We start from the raw sequence: 16989 nt of genomic DNA, 5'->3' as shown, positions 1-16989 counted from the left end.
CCTTAGGCCTTCCTATTGTTTCTACTCACAGTGCATCACTTGATGATTCTCCTATGCTTCTCCTTCGTATTTCCTTGCTTAGGAGAACACCCACAACATCATCAAACTTAAGAGTATTTGTGCCAGAAATAGAATTACTTACAACCATCACAAGGCTGTCCCAACTATCCGGTAGAGATGATAGTATAAGGAGAGCTCGCACTTCGTCATCGAAATTGATTTTCACCGATCGAAAGTTTTTTGCAACTGAACCATTCTCTGCCATCTTTAGATTGAACAAGCGCTTCATAAGAAATACCTTATTGGATGCCGATGGTTTCTCGTAGAAGTCATCAAGTGACTTCATCAAGTCCTCCGTGGTCTTCATCTACGAAACATTGAAGGCCACCATTGACGCTAAGCTTAACCGGATTGTTTCCAGTGCCTTTCGATCAAGGACAACCCGAACTTCATCTGCCATTGTTGCGGGCTTCTTCACAAGACTGCCTAGTGGCAAATAGAGGTCCTTTTGGTAGAGATAGTCTTCAATCTGCATCTTCCAATGTTGGTAGTTTTTGCCGTTGAACTTCTCAATCTTGAGCTTCCCTACCTCCGCCATAACTCCCACTCAATTCAAGGAATCCTTTCCTTGAGATAACTTAGCTACGAGCAAACCTTGCTCTGATACCAGCTATTAGGAAATAAGACGTAGCTAAATAGATAATTGAGTAGATTACTTAATGGAGAGAGACAAATTTACATACACTAGATTATAGAGTAGAGAGAGAGAGAGAGAGTACACACGATATACGTGGTTCACCCAATGTGGGCTACGTCCACGGGAAAGCAGCCACTCAATGGATTTAGTACTTCAAAACAAGAAGTAGTTTTCAAAGGGATTATACCCTTAATGGAGCTCCCGCCTTGCTTCACTCTCACCACCTCACACTCACCTTGTTGCATCAACTTCACACACTATGAAATGTGTGTAGAAATGGCCTCCTTTTATAGGCCAAAAGGGTTGCCCTCTCTCATGAGAGGCAGCCATGTGTAGCCGCCCTTGTGTAGATAAGTCCAAATTGGACCCTCCAACCCGCCCATGTGTGGTCGCCCTTGAGAAGACAAGTCTGCTTTTGAATTCGGCCACCGGCCACCGACCATTGACTACCGGCCACCGGCCAACCGACGGTTGTTTTCCGACCACTTTCCGGCCATTATCCGGCCATAATATTCCGGCGAAAAGGAATATTCCGGCGAGGGGAAAAAAAAGTCTCGGGGGCTTCTGCCCCCGAGGCCCCTAAAGTTGCCCCTGCTTTTTGGCCGTGAAAATTTTGGTTTCCGACGAGTGATTTTCCTTCACGCACGATGGCTTCTCCTCATAATGGGGGCCTTACAAATGTGCGCTTTTACCACAGAAAATTACAAGGGTAAATCAAGCTCCATACTTAAGACGACAAAGTTCTGCGTAGGCCATTTTCGACTACGTGGTCTCGGCGGGTGCAGATACGACTCTGGAAATTTGGGGTTTCGGCCTACGACTGCAAGTGCTGAGGATATATGCACTTCCAGAGTGCTGATTTGTGGCTGTCTACACAACGAAAGACGGATCACAGTTCTTGGAGGCGTGTCACATACGACACGGGCGCACCTACACACAGACTGTAGACGACATCCACCACTAGTTCATCAGGTAGCTTGTGTTTGCTGCTTGATACTGCAGATTTCATCCTGACATTGCAGGTACTTCCACATGGGATGTATTGTCAGAGATGATGTATGTCTGTTGAGGGTTTGCTGGCTGTGAGTCACGTAGCAAACAACCACCGCAGCGGTTACAGCATACAGTGGGAAATTTGTGGATGTATGACTTTGTGGGAAGTCTATGTACTGTCAGATTTACTGCAGCCTTTGTTGAGGGTCGAGTGAGGTTTTATTGAGCTGGGGGATTCTCGAATGTTCAGATCCTTTCGGTGATACAGGTCTTGGAGCGATCCCTCGAGCACCCTTAGATAGGCAGCTAGGATGTATTGACTTTGAGTTAGACACTTGGGATTGCATCTTTGCTTTACTGCTGTTGAGGCATTGTCGCAGTCTATGCTTACGAGGCAGTGACAGGACAGTGAGAGACAGTACAGGTGCAGGACAAGTTTACCCACAACTTACAGTGTTAGAGAGACAGTGGTTTTTTGAGTTGTTTTTGGTCTGTTTTTGAGTACACTAGAGCCATTTTACAAAGGAGACTCTGCCAAAATTTCTGTAGAATCTGGAGCTTTCTTGGTTCATTTGACAGGTTGATATTGGTTTAGAGGTCAGTTTATAGGGGAAACTCTGCCGAATTTTTCCCAGGAAAGTAAACTACTGTGAATCATAGCTATGGCTGGATCACAGGACACTGCTCTTTACAATATCAAGAAGCTGGATGGAACCAATTTCCCATTGTGGAAGAAGCAGATTTGGCACCTGTTGGTACAAAAGAAGCAGATAAAACCTATAAAGCTCAAGGGGATAAAACCAGAAGATATGGACGAAGATGAATGGAGCAAAATAGATGAATTGGCACTTTCTACCATTATGCTGACTTTGGCAGAAAGCGTTTACTTCAATGTAGCAGACGAGATGTCGGCTTATGAAGCATGGACAAAGCTGAGTGATCTTTATGAGAAGCAGAGTGCAGCTTCACAGGTATACTGGCTTAAGAAGCTTGTTGACTTGAAGATGAAAGAAGGGACACCTATGTCCAATCATCTGAATGAATTCAACACCATCTACAGTCAGTTGTCAGCTCAAGGTGTCAAGTTTGATGAACCTGTTAGAGCTATGTTCCTGTCGATCACATTGCCGAAAATTTGGGACACTTTTCGCACAGCTTTGAGTAATTCTGCACCTCCAGATGGTTTGACCATAGCAGGTGTAGAAGGCAGTCTGCTTACTGAAGAAACCAATAGAAAGACTGCACAGAATGGAAAGTAGAAAAAGGCAAAGAGAAAGCTAAAGACCATGGTGAGAAGAAAAAGTCCTCAGTGAAGATTCAACAAATAAATGTGACAAACACTGTTGCAGAGGATGACAGTCTAGTCTCAGGAGACATCTACTTCTTGAAGAATACAATGGACTCAGCTCTTCTTACAGCATCTGATGGAAATGCACTGAGTGACTGGATTATAGACTCAGGGGCATCACTTCATGTGTCTCCAAACAAGGAGTGGTTTACCTCTTATGTGACCACTAAAGATCTTATGTGTCTCCAAACAAGGAGTGGTTTACCTCTTATGTGACCACTAAAGATCATGTTCGGCTAGGCAATGGGCAGACATGTGAGATCTTAGGTGTTGGAGATGTTCAATGGAAGTTTCAGAATGGCTCTTCTTTCACGTTGAAGAATGTGCGATATGTTCCCGCAATTACAAAGAGCTTGATCAGCACAGGTTTACTTGATGATGCTGGCTATGTCACCACTTTTGGACAGAACATGTGGAAGATATCCAAGGGTTCTATGACAGTAGCACATGGAGTAAATTCTGGAGGACTTTACATGATTTATGTATCAAATGTCTCTGAAAATATAATCAATGTAATCGAGCAGCCGAACGTTTCTTAGTGGCATAGCCGGTTAGGACATATGTCCAAGAAGGGAATGGAAATCTTGTCTTGTTCTGGTTATTTGCCTGGCTTGTCATTTAACGATTTTGAATTCTGTGAACATTGTCTGTATGGTAAGCAAACACAGCAGCCACATAAGCATAGAAGCAGTAGTAGAGATACATAGTTGGCACTTGTTCATAGTGATTTGTGTGGACCTATGCCTAACCTATCTCTAGGGGGAGCTTCTTACTTTATGACATTTATAGATGATTACTCGAGGAAAGTATGGGTTTACTTTCTCAAGCACAAGGATGAAGCGTTTAGTGTTTTCAAAACGTTTGTGACACTTGTGGAGAATCAGAGTGGCAAGAAGCTTAAATGCTTACGCACTGACAATGGTGGAGAGTATGTTTCAAAGGCCTTTCAGGACTTTTGTGAGTCAAAAGGTATAAAACGTGAACTTACTGCTCCTTACAATCCTCCTCAAAATGGTGTTGCTGAGAGGATGAATAGGACCATACAAGAGAAGGTCAGAAGTATGTTGTCTAATGTACAACTGCCAAATGGGTTTTGGGCTGTTCATCTTATAAATAGATCTCCTAGCAAGGTTTTGCTGAAGGATTTAGTGGCAGAGATGGTATGGTCAGGCAAAATGCCCTCATACAAGCATCTCAGAGTCTTTGGTTGTGAGGCATATACTCATGTTCCAAAGGAATTTAGGAACAAACTTGAGCCAAAGAGTAGAAAGTGCATCTTTCTAGGCTATGGTAATTCTGGTGAGATGGGGTATAGACTTTGGGATCCCGAATCCAGAAAGGTTATCCGTAGCAATGATGTTCACTTTAATGAAGCCAAATATCATTCTAAACCAGAGAGGGTTGAGGAGATTAGAAGAGTTGTCTTCCAAGAAGATGGACCTGCACGTGCAAGACAAAATGTCAGGGCTCAAGCGGAGCAAGGACAGGATAGAGTGGAACCACAGGTTGTGGCTGAGCCTCAGCCACCTATTTTTCGTAAATCGGGACGGATCTCACGACCTCCTGATCGGTTTGTTCCATCTATGAACTATGTCATGTTGACTGATTGCAATGAGCCTTCATGTTACAGGGAAGCAGTGCAAATAAAGGACTTCGGGAATTGGCAATTGGCCATGCAGTCAGAGACGACAGCTCTGCATAAAAACCAGACATGGAAGCTAGTTAAATTACCACAGGGCAAAAAGGCTCTACCTTGTAAATGAGTTTACAGGTATAAGATCACCGCTCATGATAGTCAGCCAAAGTATAAAGCAAGGCTTGTTGCCAAGGGATTTAAGCAAGAACAAGGCATTGACTTTGATGAAGTCTTCTCTTCGGTGGTCAAGATGACTACATTGAGATGCTTTCTTGCATTGGTTGCCATATTAGATTTGGTGTTGCACCAAATGGATGTCAAGACAACGTTCTTGCATGGTGATTTAGATGTGGAAATTTACATGCAGCAGCCAGAAGGGTTTGTTGAGAAAGGCAAGGAAGATTTGGTATGCCAGTTGTTAAAGAGTCTTTATGGCTTAAAGCAATCACTGAGGGCATGGTACCATAAGTTCCACAAGTTTATGCTTTCTCAAGGCTACAAACGTAGTGAGTTCGATCAATGTCTATATACAAAGAAGGCTAAGGATGGCAGTTGGTTGATCCTTATTTTGTATGTGGATGACATGTTGATTGCTGGCAAGCACTTGGAAGAAATTTCAGCTTTGAAGTCAAAGATGGAAAAATCGTTTGACATGAAAGACATGGGTGAGGCAAGTCATATACTTGGTATGCTCATTGAGAGAGATAGATCAAAGAAGTTGATTTGGTTATCTCAAACAGAGTATATTGACAAGGTTTTGCAACATTTCAATATGGAGAAGGGAAAGGCATTGATTGTTCCATTGCCACCATATGTGAAACTTAGCAAACAAGATTGTCCAGTGTGTCTGAGGAAGAACAGGCTGAAATGGATAAGATTCCATATACGTCTGCAATGGGTAGTTTGATGTATGCAATGATTGCTACTCGCCCAGACATTGCATTTGCAGTGGGAGTAGTAAGTCGATACATGTCAAACCCAGGCAAGAAACATTGGGAGGCAGTGAAAGGAATATTGAGATACCTGAAAGCTACAAAGAGTATGTGTATATGCTATGGGAGTCAGGAGCTAAGTGTCAAGGGTTTTACAGAATCAGATTATGCATGTGACTTAGACAACCGAAGGTCTACGTCAGGGTATGTCTTTACATTGGTTGGTGGAGCAGTATCATGGCGTTCTAGATTACAAGATTGTGTTACTCAGTCTACTACAGAGGCTGAATATGTTGCAGCATCAGAGGCATGCAAAGAATCAATTTGGCTTAATCGACTAGTAACAGATTTGGGAATCAAAGAAGAGATGCCTGTGTTATATTGTGATAGTCAAAGTGCTATACAATTGGCTCGCAATCCAGTTTATCACTCAAAGACAAAGCATGTGGATGTGAAGTATCATTTCATCAGGGAAATGCTCGAGGATAAGAAACTTCAGCTTGTCAAAGTTCACACCACAAAAAATCCTGCTGATCTACTTACAAAAGGACTTCCCTCAGAGAGCTTTGCGCATTTTCACAAGCAGTTAGGTGTAGGGTAGTACATCACTTCTCTACATCGCTTGTATAGTAGCTTCTCTCACACTTAAAGTACCACATTGGACTTTAAGTGGGAGGTTGTTGGGGTATAAAGCCCAATGTGGTCGCCCAGGTAAGTGGGCGGGCCGCCAAGTGTGTACACATATTCTTTTGTTAAAACCTAATAAGAACTCACTATGCTCTACACATTACAGTAGAGTGAGTTCACCATAGCGTCGTGCTCTTCTTCTTGCACTCTCTCTCGCGTCGCACTTCCGCTCGTACTGCTTCAGTTACTACCCACCAACATGGATTTATCAAGGGAAGATCGATCTATGATAACATCTTGGCAGCAATGGTCGGCATAGAATATGCAACCTTCACTAAGTAAGAATGCATCCTGCTACTACAACTGGATCTAGATGAAGCTTATGATATGATCACATGGACGTTCATAGAAGATGTCATGAAGTCTCTGGGTTTTTGACCGTGGATGTGTTGGCTTGTCCACCCTCGATGCTAGTAGCAAGTCTGAACTACTGTTTAATGAAGAATTATGGGGGCATTTGAGGTCAAAAGATCAATTAAGCAGGGCTTCCCATTAGCCTCGTCGTTGTTCACCATCGGTTCTCATCCTCTAGTAACCATGCTCGAAGACAGTGCTTCAAGAGTGGAGATCCAAGGGTTGTCCCTGCCTAGTAATGACCAACTCCTTACGAAGCTCTTTGTGGATGACTCCTTACTCTTCTGGAAGGCTCTGGAGATTGCGCAAACATATGCCTTAGCCTCAAGGTCGAAGTGTAGTATTGAAAAATCAAGGTTGATTCCTCCATCAAAAAACGATCTGACGATCTGGACCGGGGAGATAATGTCAAAAAGGAAGGTTTTTCGGCACCTGGGAGCCCCGCTTGGGGTGGATGTAACCCACAAGCAAAGATTCCTCTAGGTGATGGAGAGGGTAAGGAATAAGATGCACAGGTAGAAATATGTACTTCTCCCCTTCCCGAGCAGAGTGAAAGTGATCAATGTGTTTATGCTCCCTTACATTGCCTTCAACGATCCGGTGCTTAAGTTGGCCAAATGCAACTAGAAAGATTTTTTGAAATCAGTAAAAGGATTTTAATGGAAAAACAACAATAGAGGTTCGTGAAATTTTAGACAATCTCTGATAAAACCAAATAGATACCCTTTGTAATCACAAAATTAGCTTTTGACTTTTGTTACAAAGTTGTAGAGCTTGAAAAGAGCTAAATTTTGATATTAAAAATTCTTTGTATGAAGGAGTTCTACTTAATTGGTGAAGGCTATTTTTCTCCTCCCTTTTCAGAATTGGTAACTTTGAATTTCTAGGAGGAGATGGAAGAGTCCAAAGCATGGGAGTATAAACGTGGAGGTTTAGCCTCTTTTGGGATCTTTGAAGAAACATATGAATGTTTTAGGTCCTCATCCCCAGACACATGCCCTTCTATCCACTCTCCCTCCCATTCCCACCTATTATAAGCCATATTTTTTCCCTTTAAGTTTCGCAAAATTCTTGTAAAATTTTAAGAGAATTTTTCATGCACTTATAAAGTGGCATTCATCTTTTGGCGCTTCCTTAACCATAAGTGTACTTCCTTGCATGCTTTCTACATGTACTTTCTCTCTTTAGTATAGTCAATTATAAAGAAACAAAGGCCATGGTAAAACTTAAAATGCATCAAAAGTAGATTTTGATGACAGAGTTATGGAGTTGTTGTGATATGTTTTCACTAGTACGGCCGAAGGCGGCCTCTCCCCCCCCCCCCCCCCCCCCCCCCCTCTCTCTCTCTCTCTCTCTCTCTCTCTCTCTCTCTCTCTATCGTGCGTAGAGGAGCTTCTCTCGTTTTGGACTTTAGCCTTCATCTCATAGTTTTTGACACGTGTAAAGGGCACTCGCTTTGCTGTTACAAAATACATATAGATTCATAAGCAACCTTTTCGAGACCCATCACCTCCATGGGCGATCTCAGCACCCTAGAAATGCAAGGCATGCACACTCTTTTCAGCATGGAAAGCGGCACAACGTTCACGCGTTGTACCCCACGCACAAAGAACCTCTGGCGTACCCATAAGTTCAGCTTCTACCATTGATTGCAAGTTTGCAAATGTTCCTTCTGCATTCTATGTGAATGTTTGAGTGCAAAAAAAGGGGACAACAGTCTGGTTGCCTATGTGCAATCTGAACACAACCTTTGATGCCATGCAACATTTTTCTTTTTTTAAAGCTTTATTTTTTCTCGCCTTTGAAATACTGGCAAGTGGCCACAGTCCCCTTGTTACTTGGTGAGCCAAAGGCTCTTTTTCTAGTATCTGAACACAGAAGCCACCACGTGGCATTATATTTATTTATTTTTTTAAACATGAAAGCTCTAAATAAAAGAAAACGCCGTGTAAAAAGCTACGGAGTGATTAAAATAAAAAAAGCACTCTGCGCTACTCAATTTCCCTCAGAAGGCGCAGTTCGCAAAGAAGAAGATCGGAGCTTTGACTGTAGGTTTGTCTTTGTACAGTCTTTAAGAGAGAGAGAGAGAGAGAGAGAGAGAGAGAGATGTAGCATATTGGAATCGGCCAAGACCCAGTATGTCCAGCTTCAACTACCATACTCTGCTCGTTTCTGAAGGCGCAACTAGTTATGACCAGCATTATATATGTCGCTTCAAGTATAGCTCATGTAGATTCATCCTCCAATGTAGATATATTGCAGCAAGTCCCCATGAGCCATGCCTAATTCTCAAGATTCACACCAATTCTTTTCCGCATTGTTTATTCGTGCAGAAGCAAGCCGGGAAGAACCAAAAAAGAGTAATGCAGAGCTTTCAAATCCTAGTTATATTTTGTGAACCATCAAGCTGGAGGGTACTTCGGATGCTTGCCGCCGTGATGAGCACTCTCAAAGATCAGATATTTCGTGTGATCAACCCATGGTAGAGGTTTGTTCTAGTGCTATTGAAACAAAAGATGTCAGATTTCAATCGATGATTAGTTGGCCTAATCTAGAGTCGAATCGCCAAAACTCAATGCCTTCGCAGGCCCGTTCAACACATTTTTCTAATGATGCTATCAGGCTGTTGACGATGCAGACGGCAGAGGAAAGAGTAAACGTCGAAGTGGACATGAGGGCATAAAAGCTTAGCAAGATCGATCACACACAAATCTTATGATTGTTATCCTCAAGCTTATGATGGTTAGCTGCTTAGGCTTTTTGCAGAGAGTGTGAGGGGATTAGTAGTAGACACCTCAATGTCGAGAGAAAGGCATGGGGAAATATCGTCACTAGTGCAAGTCATGATTTGATGAGCCGTTGGCTTCAGTCGCTCTCCTCATCTAGCTCTATCGATAGCCAATCCAAAAATTTGATGAAACAATCATTTCGAAACGATCTGCAAAAAAATAGAAACATCTCTCATGATCAATTCAACGTAGAATATGGTGTCCGCGACGGTTGGTTAATGTGTAGCTCCAAGGAGATGCATCAGCATTGCAACAAAAGTCAAGTAGTAATCATGCAGCACCCACGTTGCCAACCAGGATCAAAAGAAAGTCAAAGAGCAGAAGTGGGAGCTAATTCTTTTTCCACACAAAGATTTGATGTTGGAGAAGCCGAAGAACACTGACTGCGGAGTACTGGAATTTTTGAAGACATGCCTACCATTATGTCAATACCTATTAGCCTTAGCAGCACTTCAATGCTGGCCATTCAACAATCGGGTAGGATAGCAGAAACTTTACAGTATAGTTTCTACCTACTACCTTCCCCGTGCTGATTTGGTGAAAAAAAAAGGCATCAATAGATATTTTATAGTTGTTGCTATTGAGCTTGAGTATACCGTCTCTATGGCCACAAAAACACACTCATTACACCCTCATGAAAATTGCTACTGGATTGAGACCTTGATTAAAACCCCTTGGAAATAACATACGTCAAACGGACTGACAAATTCGACGTAGTGTTGCCTTAAACCGCAGGTTGATGTGTTGAGAAGTATAACGTGGGGCATTTACAAGTCCTGGTTGGTCATAGATTGCCACAACGCCTAGTAGCCAGCTAAATGCAAGGTAGTATGGGCTTCATAACTGCTAAAAATGAGAACGTCCCTGCCACGTACACCTTTTGGCTCTATTTTGAAGGTGAATGATATCGAGTGGAATGCCACCCGTAATAAGTGTCACGTAATAGTAGTTTGCCAGATGCGGATTATTGATGAACAGACTAAATATAGTGCCTTCCGCTATGGGGATGCCGACCTCAAGATGCTTATCATCATGTGTAGTTAGGAAGCCGAGTTAATCAACAAGGAGACAAGAAGACATAATTGATGACCGAAGCAACTTACAACACACACACACACACACACACACACACACACACAAAGAGATACACACACACACAAAGAGAGAGAGAGAGAGAGAGAGAGAGAGAGAGAGAGAGAGAGAAGGTAATACTGATCAGAGGCCATAGAACATGAAGTTACATCTACGTGTTTTGTGTATGGCAGGGAGGACATATATTCACAACACTGCACATTCCAATTGCACAAGCGTGACTCCAACTCAACAACATTGCAAGGTCCGTAATCTGCATCCAATTTCCCATGCGCATGAGTTTGCTTGGCGCAACACATAACCGCTACGGGGCAGGGCACGGCTTCCGTTTCTTATAATTTTTTAGAGAGACCACAATGCCAGCTCTCCACCATACTTTTGTATGGCACCTCTGTATGACGTGCACTGTATACTTTGTACTTTCAGTCTGTGGTTTCATTGCAAGATGATATGTTTAACTGTTCAGATTGGTTTTTTGAAGCTTAACTCAAATATTGGCGTGTTGGTTGGACAATCAAAAAGCGTCAGTACAACATTGCAGGTCAGTAAGCACTTCATCTATTGTTGCATTTCATCCATCTTTGTCTCTTTGCTTGTTATAGAATTTTGGTATTACTTCCTTTGCTTCGATTTATTTGGATCTCGTTTTTAGAACTATACACTTGATGTCGATCAACATCTACACATGTTAGTTACACACGCAACTCTTTGCATACGATTGCTAGCCAATGCGTGTGATGTACTACAATAGTGAATACACAAGTAGTGAATGCATGTGGTGTATCTCAATTATGAATTCACCATGTGCACCTTTACTTTAGCTCTAAATAAGTGGATACCATACTAGGTGTCTAAATAATTGATACCATACTATATATGACCTTGTTTCTCCCTTACTAGGTATCAGTATGAAGTTCTCAAGACCTAGAAGATTATAGTCCAAGCGTCATAAGCTAGGGAGCAAACTGCAACCAGCTTGAAACTAACTTATCGTCCATATGCTAGATCATGGTTTGAAACTTTATACAATGTCACATCATGCATTGTATAAAGATTGGAGCATGATGTGATATCTTTTCTCACAATCTAAAAATATGTCCCTCATGCACGACGGCATACCTCACATATATAGCAATGAACAAGGTTGACAGAAAAATAAAATAGACACTCCTACTGCTCTCACTTTTGTATTATTGTTGGGCTATATCACTATTCTCATTCATTGTACCGAGAATAACTACAAAAAAAAGAACAAAAAAGACAAATAACTACAAAAGAAGAAAGAGACAACACACTCGACATCCACCTTCAAAATGCGAGCCAACATTCTGTGCTACCAACCACTCGATGAATTTTTTTTTTTGAAATACTTTGGTTTGCAAGAATTTACATGTATCACGTATACTAGAAAAAACATGCATTAGTAGACATAGTAGTACAACCTCGCTTGGATATAATCTCAACTGTAACCATCTTTATAATCTCTAAAAGTTGATGCACTTAACTTTGTCACGTTTCATAAACATTGTAGCATTTTTCAAATTTATATAATCTCTAAAAGTTGATGCACTTAACTTTGTCACGTTTCATAAACATTGTAGCATTTTTCAAATTTATATCCCTTTCACTCAGTGCCACGCTTGCCAAATTGGTCATTCTCTTCTTCCCTTGAGTGCTAGATGCTAAATGTCAATTTACATACGTCCTGTTATATTCTATAGATGTTATATAGTAAGGCCCACCAAGCAAGACTAGTTCCATTGCAAAGAACGGTCTTAGAAAATCAGTGAAGCTTTATACGCAAATAAATGAATTTTGCAAGAGTAAACAACTATATTCAGCTCTCAATTGAATCTTGACTAATGAAGATTGAATATTTCAAGGTGCCGGCCGATGGAATTTGTATATGTAGTCTAGCTGAGTAGAGCGAGGAGGCCAAATTCCAATTGTCTGTTGCCATGCAGGCTGTGTTTAAGGTTTTCATGGTTATGCACATAATTATGACCACTGCTGCCTATACGGCAGCCACGACTAATGGGTCCTCTTGCATAGCCAAGGAGAGAGAGGCACTGCTCGATCTGCACAACAGCGCCACCCAGCTGCAACGGGTGCAATGGAACATCAGCAATCAGAATTGCTGCCAATGGTCAGGCATTGAATGCGATGCCGCCTCAGGGCACGTCACCCACATCACCCTCACCCTCCTCGCTGGTTTTGATGACTACGATGTTCCGCTAGACTGTGGCCCTTTGCCCTCTTCCATCGCCAACCTCTCCTCTCTGCAGGTTCTCAACCTCAGTGGCAGCTGCTTCACCGCCTTCCCCTCCCCCTTTCCTGCCTTCCCCTCCCTCACCCACCTCGACTTCAGCTCCACTCTCCTCACTTCTCTACCTCCTGACTTGGCCTCTGGCGTGCCCCGCCTCACCCACCTCAACCTCGCCGGCATCGGCTCGCTTGAAGTCGCCACCACCATCCCGCCGCAATGGGGCAACCTTTCACATCTCCAATACTTCGAACTCGGTGGCACAGGCATCACATGGAACTTCACTACTTTCAATCTTTGTAATTGGTCTTCCTTGACACACTTGGGCTTCTCCAACAATTTCTTCCGAGTACCCCCTCCTGCGGTATCACCTCTACCTCCTTGCTTGAAGCAAATCATCCCTAACCTCCACTATCTAGACCTCTCCGGAGCAGACATGTTGTACCCAGGTGAAGTCAGTTATTACGATGCTCTTCAGAACTTGCTCATGCAAGCCACCGCCAACCTCACTCAACTCTTCTTGTCAGATTTAGACTTGAATCCCCTAAATTCTAATTCCAATTCAGCGACGTGGAGTCAAATCCCTCAGTGGCTTCGACTCCTAGGTCCCCAATTACAGACTCTCCATGTCTCGCAATGTCGAATACAGGGCGACATCGACCCTACCTGGTTTCGGGAAAACATGCAACAGCTCAAGGATTTCGACGCCTCCGGCAACCGACTCACAGGCCCTCTGGCAAGTCTGCTTTCGCCCAACATGTCTGCCCTTGAGCATCTAGATCTATCGCTTAGCCAGCTATCCAGCCTCGGCGATTTGCCTGCTTTTCCCACAAACATCCTCTACATTAGCCTAGCTCAAAACAACATCAACGGTGAAATCCCAGTCTCCGCACTTTCGAATGCAAGCACTCATCTCAAATACCTGGATCTCCAAGGCAATTTCTTTTCCGGACCCCTTCCATTTACTTCCTCGTCAGTGTGGAGTAGTCTTACATATTTAGATCTCTCCAACAACCATTTTTCTGGCAGTATACCTGATTCAGTTGGAAATATGTCTCTTCTCTCTCACTTGAGCTTGAGTAGCAATAACCTTAGTGGCTGTATTCCTGAGTCTCTAGGCGATCTCTCAAGTTTGAGTACTCTGGATGAATATGGGCAGCCACACGGACTTTTCCTGAATGAAAATAATTTCAGTTGTTTCATCCCTCTATCTCTTGGAAGGTTGGGAGATCTGTTATATTTAGATCTTTCCAAGAACAACCTTCAAGGACAGCTACCTTCATCCTTGAGCAACCTCACCGCCCTCAATAAGTTGGATCTCTCATTCAACAAGCTCGGCGGAAGTCTATCTGATGCTATTTGTAATGTGTCTACTAAGTCTCTATCCTATGCAGTATCATTGTCTGCAAACCAAGTCGTGGGGTCCATCCCTACTTGTTTACTCGCAAACATCTCCGCCAGTTCAGTGATGCTCGACATCTCTAGCAATCTGAACCTCTTTGGAAGTCTGCCGCTGAGTGTTTGGGGTAATCTGAACACAGGAACTTCAAATTTGTACTCCTATTATCTGGATGTCTCCCACAATCACATCTCTGGAAGCCTACCAGCTCAGATTGTATACAATCAAACCGTGTCTATGTTCGTTGATGCCTCGCACAATAATCTATCTGGAAACTTGCCATCAAATACTGCTCAGAATTGTGTATATGGTGGTTTCCAGTGGTATCTATCGGACAATTTCTTGTCCGGACAACTCTTACCTGGCTTTGTCAACAACGTCACCTGCAGTTGGATTGAAACAACCTATGGAAAGTATGCAACTGTTTCTTTGCAAAATAATCTACTTTCTGGAACACTACCAGAATCACTGGGGTTCCTTAGCGGGCTAAGGTATTTGTCCTTATCAGGGAACAACTTCTCTGGAAGCATTCCCGCATCCTTAGCAAATGCAAAATCATTGCAATTCTTGGATGCGAGCTTCAACAAACTCACAGGAAAGATCCCCAGCTTCGGCGGTGATGGAACACCCTATTTGTGGGCAATCATCTTGAGAGAGAACGAGTTGGACGGTGTAATCCCACCTGGTGTCACAAATCTAACCGGTCTTGCAGTGCTGGATGTTTCGAGAAACCGTTTGTCAGGCAGCATACCCTTCACTAGGTTCATAACAAGCGATAAATCTTCGCTTTCTCCACGAAATGAAGCCATAGCAGACAAGGCAAGATGGAGCGCACTGAGATTAAAGCAGATTCTCGCTAATAATGGAAATGTTGATGTGATGGGATCTCTCACCGATATGTCATTGAATTCTTTTAGCCAACAAGATGATCTCAGCGTCGGATTTTTCAGCCTCAATGTTTCGCATAACATGCTCACAGGTCCCATTCCGAAGGGGCTAGCCAACATATCGAAACTTGAATGGTTGGACCTTTCACACAACCAGCTAACAGGGACCATCCCATCTGAGCTCCTTCAGCTTACATCCCTCAATAGCTTCAATGTTTCTATCAATCCGTCCCTAGAAGGTCCCATACCGCAGGGAGCTCAATTCTATACTTTTACTAACAGCTCCTTTATAGGCAATCCAGATCTATGCGGTCCTCCTCTTACCAAATCATGCTATTCGTCAGCTCCGGTTGACCCACCTGAAGAAAATCCCGTAAATGCCACCAATTCCAGCTTACTATCTCGCATCAAAGAGAAAGTGTCGTTGGAAGCCATTGGGATTGGATACGCCATTGGTTTTATGGTGGTAGGATACTTTTTCAATCACTATTTCCCCTATCTGAGATGAAGAAGCCTTCTATCATAGAATGGGCACAAACTTCATTTTAAAAATAGCTCATCTCGTTGTTCATGAACTCAGACAAAATTCTTCTTGGATGAATCCTGATTTGTCTGTGCTTGAACGAATTCATCTTTGTCTGCAATTGTATATATCCTCCATTTTGCGATAAAAAATGCAATACATGAATGTACTCCAAGGACTTCACCAGAAGATGTAATATGCTGATTCAACATGAAGGACATATTAGTTCACAGAGTCATCGATTTACATTTAGAGAAGTGGTCTTTTAAACCACACCTGTTCAAGCGTCACAAGAGCCAATAGATAACGTAAATAAAAATGTGGATCAAGTACACAAAAGTTCCGTACTTTGCCTCACCAAGCTTTCAAAGCGCGAACTCGATCATCACATCCTTTTCCGAATCTTAGGAAGTCTATGTCTGGCACCGTCTCATAACTCCCAGCATCTGAGGCTCAGCAAGAGAACTTGCGCTGCACTTCCCCTAGGAGAACACTCAACATGCACCAGACAAAAGCATCCAGCAAAATGTACTCCTATCTCCATGAAGAGATAGACCTCTGAGATGCCGCGTATGACAGTAGTCAAGGTGGACTCCACAACCAATTGAGACTGCGATAGCTGATAATAATCCGGGACATGATGGTATGGCTGTCACTTTGGCACCCTTGAGTAAGCAGCCATCCCTTCCTTGATCATCCTCCTCACTGGCTTTACCTCTGCCATTCAAAGCCCTACCTTCTGAAGTAATACCAGCAGACACCTTTGGTACGCTTACCAACCACATCGAAACCAACAGAATGTCCACCATTACCCACTGGTTCTATGGAAGCACTTCCATTACATTGAGATACACGCGCATAAAAGCAATTTGGAGGCCACACACTGTAGAAGTCACACTTGAAGACAAACATAGCTCAACATCAGAAACCCCAACGGCACCATCACCACAAAACAGAGTGAAAGGGGGACCTGCTACAGTTTACTGCCTTCCCAACCATTGGAAGAAACAAGACACATCCGTGTTCGCCACCATTCCCACCATGGCTCCCAACATCGATAGGTCACAATGTGTGCAGGGAAACTGAAGGATCATTACCCAAACTTTCGCTGCTCTTAGAGCGGTGTCCCTAAGTGTGCCGGAGGAAAAAATGAAAATTTTGAGAAAATAGAGTTAGGGTAACTTTAGACTAGGCGGTGGAAGAGAAATGCAAAGGGGCGTCAATGTTCCATGGCGAAATTTGATTGGTTGGAGTTAGGCACTCTTTCGTTGGGCCCTCCATTTTTCTTCCGACCCCCCCCCCCCCCCCCCCGAGAGTTGATGGCTTCTCTCAGTCCCCTTTTGCACTGTTCCTTCTCCACACTATTCACACTAGGCGGCGGCAGATTTG

General features: G+C 43.1%; 1 protein-coding gene across 1 annotated transcript; it reads left to right on the top strand.

The window, feature by feature from the left end:
• Window positions 1-12360: 12360 nt before the first annotated feature.
• On the top strand, window positions 12361-16735 carry LOC147449725 (uncharacterized). The gene has a single exon (XM_086522685.1). The coding sequence runs from the start codon at window positions 12487-12489 to the stop codon at window positions 15583-15585; it is 3099 nt and encodes a 1032-aa protein (XP_086378811.1). The 5' UTR covers window positions 12361-12486; the 3' UTR covers window positions 15586-16735.
• Window positions 16736-16989: the final 254 nt, after the last annotated feature.

This window comes from Adiantum capillus-veneris, chromosome 10 (genome assembly GCF_014529385.1).
Source record: "Adiantum capillus-veneris isolate H3 chromosome 10, ASM1452938v2, whole genome shotgun sequence".
NCBI lineage: Eukaryota > Viridiplantae > Streptophyta > Polypodiopsida > Polypodiales > Pteridaceae > Adiantum > Adiantum capillus-veneris.
This window is presented reverse-complemented; position numbering and strand designations above follow the sequence as displayed.

Bases quoted from the DNA above. Each gene is read 5' to 3' on its own strand.
- LOC147449725 (XM_086522685.1), top strand. From the start codon at position 12,487: ATGCAGGCTGTGTTTAAGGTTTTCATGGTTATGCACATAATTATGACC.